The sequence below is a fragment of the Talpa europaea genome (genome assembly GCF_964194135.1).
Source record: "Talpa europaea genome assembly, chromosome: 9".
NCBI classification, from domain to species: domain Eukaryota; kingdom Metazoa; phylum Chordata; class Mammalia; order Eulipotyphla; family Talpidae; genus Talpa; species Talpa europaea.
The window spans coordinates 5,445,092-5,451,644 of record NC_140076.1 but is presented as its reverse complement, the minus strand read 5'-3'; the positions used below and the strand labels follow the sequence as shown (position 1 = coordinate 5,451,644).

Sequence of the window (6,553 nt, the reverse complement as noted above, 5' to 3'; positions counted from 1 at the left end):
CTGCCCCTTACCGAAACTGCTGGCCACAATGAGTACTTGAAATATGTAGAGTCCTTGAAGTACTCTACCTGTAGGGTACTTGAAATATGACTAGTCCAAACGGTAAGTGTAACATGCACACTAGATTTTGGAGATGCAGAGCAAAAGAAGAATGGGAAATATAACAAGTTATATATTTGTGTGTATATTGATAGTGTGTTGAAAGAATCTTTTGTATATATTGGATAAATTTTACTTATTTTTATCATTTTAAATATGGCTTCTAGGAAACTTTTTTTTAACTTTTTTTTTTTAAAAAGATTTATTTATTTATTTATACAAGCACTGGGTATAGTCAGAAGCACGGGAGGGTGAGAGAATTCACCAGAGCAGAGAGCAGAGCAGGCAGACTGACGAAATACACTGCTGAGGGGAGCAGCGGGCGGCAGGAGAGGTCTGCGCACCATGTGGGACCCTCACCTGGCAGCCGGGGATCCAACCGGCGCTGCAGAGGCTGCGGGCAGCTTCGCAACCCAGCGCTCAACTGCTGCGCCACCAGGGAGGCCCTCTAGGAAACTTTAAAACTGCATTTGTGGCTTGTATTATATTGCTGTTAGATAGTGCCACTGTATAGAATAATAATCAAATAATTGGTTTCTCCCTTTAAGTCGAACTCCTTGAGGAAAGGGGCAGCCTTAGTATGCTTTTTTCCTCTCCCCACCTCCCCACCTATGCTATGTACTTGGTAGTAATATGCTAATAATAGCTAACAGTGATTAAGAGCTCACTGTATGCCTGGGACTGTTTTAACATGTACTGACTCATTTAATACTCAACATCAGCCACATGAGTTACATGCGACTGTCCTAATGCAGCTGAGGAAACTGAGACATTTTAAGTCTCTTCTTCCCAGTATGTAACTTTGCACTAGATTTAAATCCAGGCAATATGGTTCTACAGCCTACAGTTTGACCCTCTCTACTGTGCTGCCTCTTTTAAACCAGTCATCATTGAATGAAATGAGGCTTTCTGCATATATCTCAGTAAGGTCTCCCTGCCTTTTTAGAAGCCCCTACTTGGCCTGAGTCGGGTAGAGAGCTCTGTTGAGGAGCTGGACCCATAAATAAATCCATTGCTATAGTTCATTACGCAGAATACTAAAAGAAGTTTCTCCCCAAAGAACCTCAGGGCAAGATGCTTGGAACAGGACCTGCCGCCGCCACCACGGCCACCACCACGTCGAGCAATGTGAGCGTTCTGCAGCAGTTTGCCAGTGGCCTGAAGAGCCGGAATGAGGAGACCAGGGCCAAAGCTGCCAAGGAGCTCCAGCACTATGTCACCATGGAGCTGCGCGAGGTTGGAGCGTCTGTGATTTGGGGACAGTCATCAGTCATCATGCAGTATTCAGGCTCACTATGCTAGCACTGATCCAGGGTCATTTTGATAACCGAGTGAGGGTTTAGAAAATGTAGAGATTCTGTCTAGAAAGGTGCCCATGTCTCATAATCTGTAGGTGCAGGTCCCTTTGCAGCAGGTACACATTTCTGTGGTTCTCTCTGTGGTGGTGACATTTCACGAGTCAGCTGTTCCTTTACCTTTTTCTCTCCCACCACATTCCAGACCCTCTCTTTCTGCCTGCTAATTGTGGTTGGGATGGGTTGGGAGAGCTGAAAGCTTGGGATTTTCTACGTAGAGATCAGACTCGAGGTCATGGGAAATGGCTTGTTCACCCTGTGCCCCTGGTATTAAACAGAACTGAGAACAGGACCTGGCCTGCCATGGAGTAGACATTTGATGTTTGGTAAACAGATGAATTGCAAGGGGAGCGGATCTACCCATCACTTAGAAGCTATAAAAAGGGGCTGTGGCTTTGTCATCCTTGGTTTGAACTGTACTTGCCAGCTCTCAGGTCCTCATCTTTAGAAGAGACCCCCCACCACCACCGTGAGGGAGACATTGGAAATTGTTCTCAGTATGTCTTCCTTTGCAGATGAGTCAAGAGGAGTCTACTCGCTTCTATGATCAGCTGAACCATCACATTTTTGAACTGGTTTCCAGCTCAGATGCCAATGAGAGGAAAGGCGGCATCTTGGCCATAGGTAAGAGCCTCTGGTCCCAACAAACCTAGACTTTTGTGTCTACTGTACCCGCTGCCTGTCATTTAGTAGTTGGTTAGTTCACAGTTAATGAGTTTTTAGGAGCCTTGTGACTTTGGGTGTACTTATTTGGGGATGTCAATTCTAGCAACATTCCTGAGGTGTAGGCAAAGCGGGTATTTTCAGATGTGAAGTATGAGAACTGTTAAGTGCTTTTTAAAGACCAGAGCTGAGACTCGAAGGCAGCTTTCTCTCCATGTTGTGCAGGTGCTGGTTTCTCTGTGGAGCAAGAATTGGCATAGTAGGCTCACGAGCAGAAGAGTTAGGGTACAGTAGAAAAAAAGGCAGGTAATTTTCAACTCCCAGGGATTGGTCATTCACCCTGTGGATGATTATTCGGTCCCAGTTTATTTCTTCTTGGGAAGTCAATCATATATACATTAAACAGGGCTGTTTGGCTTTATGTAAGTAGTTCTGGCACAGACAACAGATCTGTGGGTTAAAATTACCTGCATTTTTACCATCTGTGAATTGCACCCTGTACTCAAGGTCAAAGGAAGGGTCGCTTGCCTGCCCTCCTCTCCAGAGAGCACACTTTCACGGACACCTTGTGCCCATCCTCACCTCTTGCCTTCTCTGTTCTCCAGCCAGCCTCATAGGAGTAGAAGGCGGGAATGCCACCCGGATCGGCAGATTTGCTAACTATCTTCGGAACCTCCTCCCCTCCAATGACCCAGTTGTCATGGAGATGGCATCCAAGGCCATTGGCCGCCTGGCCATGGCAGGGGACACTTTCACCGCTGAGTATGTGGAGTTCGAGGTGAAGCGAGCCCTGGAGTGGCTGGGTGCTGACCGCAACGAGGGCCGGAGACACGCAGCTGTGAGTGCCTGTGGGAGGAGCACAGCCAGGCCTGGGAGCCATGGCGCTGTGCCGGGGCCCTCTGCGGTATGCTCAGGTCCCTGTGAGGCAGCGAGGGAGCGAGGAGGCTCCAGGCACAGGCACCGTGATTCTCGGTGGCCTCAGGGTCTGTCCTGAATCCCTTTTTCTCTTTACCCTGCACTCAGAACCTGAAGAGGCAACTGCAAGTTCTCTGTGTTGCTAGAGAGGCAGCCCTGAGTGCAGTGAGCATCCTGACCGCTGAGTCTGTAGACTCAGAATCCCAAGCTGAGCCATCCAGCCACACATGAGAGATGCAACAAACCAAACAGCTTACCAAGCCCCAGATGGCTGTGCTGTCTGCATGGTCCCTTCCGTCTCTCTATCGAGGGCTCTGCATTTATGGAATGTGGAAGTCCCGGATCAGAAGAGGAGCAGGCGGCATTGGTCCCCTGCTCCCCACTGAGGAAAGTTGGCCCACCTTCTCCCACACCTTTCCTGGGCACTTGTTAATCACTTGTCGCTGGCCCAGCCTTGCTTCTTTCTCCAGTGACGCTTCTGCATTCTTGCCCTCTCCTTTCAGTGGCCCATCCTTGCTGCCTTGTGAGCTTTGTCCCTGGAAAAGGGTGGCTTGACATGTCAGGATTCCAGGCTGTGGTGTCAAAAAGTACCTATCCCTAAGAGAGAATCTTGGAATGAAGATGGTGGGGGGCAGAAGCATCATTTGGGACAATTCTAGTCTGTTCCCGCCCTAGGAGGGAGCATGGTCCTGTGGGGGACACACACCTGGACCCTGGCTCATGTCTCAGCTTTGCCACTTCCTGGCTCTGTAACTTGGGGCAGCCTCTAACCTTCACTTTCTTCCTCTGTCACATGAAAATAATAGCAAGGTTAAATGTTAAACAGGATTATTTGCTCAGTAGGTATTTACCAGATACTTACTGTAAGCCAGGCATGGTTCTAGGCTGGCAGTATACAAAGCATTTCCTGACAGCATTCTGTTTGTCAGCACCCTCGGGTATTGAACACACAGGTGTTTGACCAACTTTGTTTGCCAGCCTAAGCCACCAGAATCTTCTAGCCAGAGAGTGTCTTGTTCTTTCCTTGATGAGGTAATGGGTCTTCAGACGACGGGAGCCTGAAGTTTCTGAGAGGGGAAAACAGATGCAGGTGAGAGGTCTTAGCACACCTTTCTCTTCCAGGTTCTGGTCCTCCGGGAGCTGGCCATCAGTGTCCCCACCTTCTTCTTCCAGCAAGTGCAACCCTTCTTTGACAACATTTTTGTGGCCGTTTGGGACCCCAAGCAGGCAATCCGCGAGGGAGCTGTGGCCGCCCTTCGTGCCTGTCTGATCCTCACCACGCAGCGGGAGCCGAAGGAGATGCAGAAGCCACAGTGGTACAGGGTGAGGAGACGTGCTTACTAGAGGGAGGGTCTGCAGGCCTGCACAGTGCGTCTTGCAGTGGTCTGGCAGTGGTCTCGGGTGATTCTCCCAGCTCAGCGTGAATCTGTCATCACCTTGTTGTATTTTGTTAAAGCAAAGAGTCACTGTTTTATGGATGGCCACGTCGCTGTTTTATGGACCGCTAAGATTGAAAACAGCGGGCCAGTTAAACTGTGATTCAGGGCCTTCTTATCCAGCGTTGTAAGACATCTCTTCAGAGATGTTAACATGTGGGGAAATGGTTGTTTCCAAATTGATGACACGTGGTCGATGCTCCCTTAGAAAGTGCCAGTTCTCCCTCTGCTGGTATCACGAGTCCTGTGCTGCCTGTCTCTGCGGAAAGGACCAACCAAGCCCTGAGCTAGAGACCTGGGTTCTAGTCTTGGCTTTGCCGCATCACCTTGGACAAGTTACATCATTTCTTTGAGCCTCTATTTTTTAATTAAATAAGGATCTTAATGATAGCTGCCTCATGGTCTTGTGAGAGTTGAGGCTAAATTAAAACGAGAGAGCTGGATGAGTTGGTGCTGCTGGTGACACAGGCACCAGGCACTGAGTAGCATGGTGATGCCTCAGACCCCCACATAGGTGGCACAGGCTGTTCTGCCTAGCTTCAGGCACGGGTGGTGAAAGCTTTCTGTATCTCTATGTAGCACACGTTTGAAGAAGCAGAGAAAGGGTTTGACGAGACCTTGGCCAAGGAGAAGGGCATGAATCGAGATGATCGGATCCACGGAGCCTTGCTCATTCTCAACGAGCTGGTCCGCATCAGCAGCATGGAGGGAGAGGTGAGGAGCTGCATCGGGGCGCCTGGGCTTCTTGGGCCAGTCTCAGCAAGCCAAGGTGACACCCTTGTCCTCAGGGATCTGACATTCTATAGGGGGAACAGAGAGTAAACAGGTTAATTGCAGATAGTGACAAGTTATAGGGAGAAATGGGATGGAGGGTAGGAGGGTTAGGGTGACCTGAGGTCAGGAAAGGCCCTCCTTGAGGGCAGACAGGACACAAATTAGTGAAAATATACAGTGTGTCATTTGGCGATAAATGCTGTGGAGGAAAGTCGGGAGGGAGAGGGAATAGGGGACAGTAGCCTGGATGAAAGATTATATTTTAAAACGTGATGACATTTGGGCACGGTGCTGAAGGAGTGAGAAAAGGCACACAGATACGTGAGGAACAAATACCCCCCAGGTGGGGCACGCTACCATGTTTGGGGAGCGGTGAGTTGCCCGTGTCTGAGCAGAGTGAGAGGAGAGTGGTGGCAGGAGGGTCAGGAACACCCCAGCAGAGAGCAGCAGTCACCCAGGGTCTCCGAGCCACGGTGTACACTGGGGAGCGGGGAGCTGTGAGTGACATTTGAGTCATGTTTAAAGGATTGCTCTGGCCACTGTTCAGTCATCGGACGAGCAGGGGCTGAAGCCGGGAGTCTGGTTGGGGAGAACAGCGGCCTTCCTGGCAGGGTAGTTTTGCCACAGCTTAGGTTTTTGGCCTAAGCTGGAAGGAGGGAGTCACCATGGACTGAGGTGGGAGGAGCGGGTGTGGGGTGGGAGATCGGGAGTTTGCTGTGGAACTTACGTTTGAGGAGTTGGGCATCTCAGTGGAATAGGGGATAATTCTGGGGAAAGGCCTGAGCATAGATACAGATTTGGGAGTGAAATAACACAATACTCCACATCAGGAGACTGGGTGAGAACGGGGTCTGGTGTAGCTGGAGAAGAGGTTGGGATTGAGAACTTGAGGTCAGAAGGTAGGGAGAAGCCACGGGATACCAGCAGGAGCAGCCAGGAAAGGGTGAGGCTCGGGAAGCCAAGTGAGGAAGAAGTTTCAAGGCAGGGGTCTGTAAAGGTGGCCCAAGTGCTGCAGAGCAGTCAAGTGGAAACGACTAGGAATCAACCCTCAGATTCAGCAGTCTCAGCATCCTTGGTGACCTTGACAAAAGCAGTAGGCAGAATTTCCCCCAAAATAGGTGCATTAAGAAAAGTTTGTAAGTGGGCCTCCCCGGCCGCGCAGGCGGTTGAGTGCCGCGCTGTGAAGCTGTCCGCAGCCTCTACAGCGCCAGTTTGTTCCTGGCCGGCCGGCCGTTGAGGGTCCCACATGGCACTGCGGACCTCTCCTGTTGCACCCGCTGCTCCCCTCAGCAGTGTATTTTGTCACTCTGC

At 50.2% G+C, this 6,553-nt stretch overlaps 1 protein-coding gene across 1 annotated transcript in view; it reads left to right on the top strand.

The window, feature by feature from the left end:
- Positions 1-1,173: 1,173 nt before the first annotated feature.
- MTOR (mechanistic target of rapamycin kinase) overlaps positions 1,174-6,553 on the top strand; it is a gene marked incomplete at both ends in the record, with an annotated part of 104,939 nt that continues 99,559 nt past the window's right edge. The window contains 5 exons of the mRNA XM_084244066.1: positions 1,174-1,335; positions 1,970-2,078; positions 2,723-2,955; positions 4,155-4,355; positions 5,048-5,182. Coding sequence (XP_084100192.1) covers positions 1,174-1,335; positions 1,970-2,078; positions 2,723-2,955; positions 4,155-4,355; positions 5,048-5,182 — 840 coding nt within the window. The remainder of the gene's footprint in view (positions 1,336-1,969; positions 2,079-2,722; positions 2,956-4,154; positions 4,356-5,047; positions 5,183-6,553) is intronic.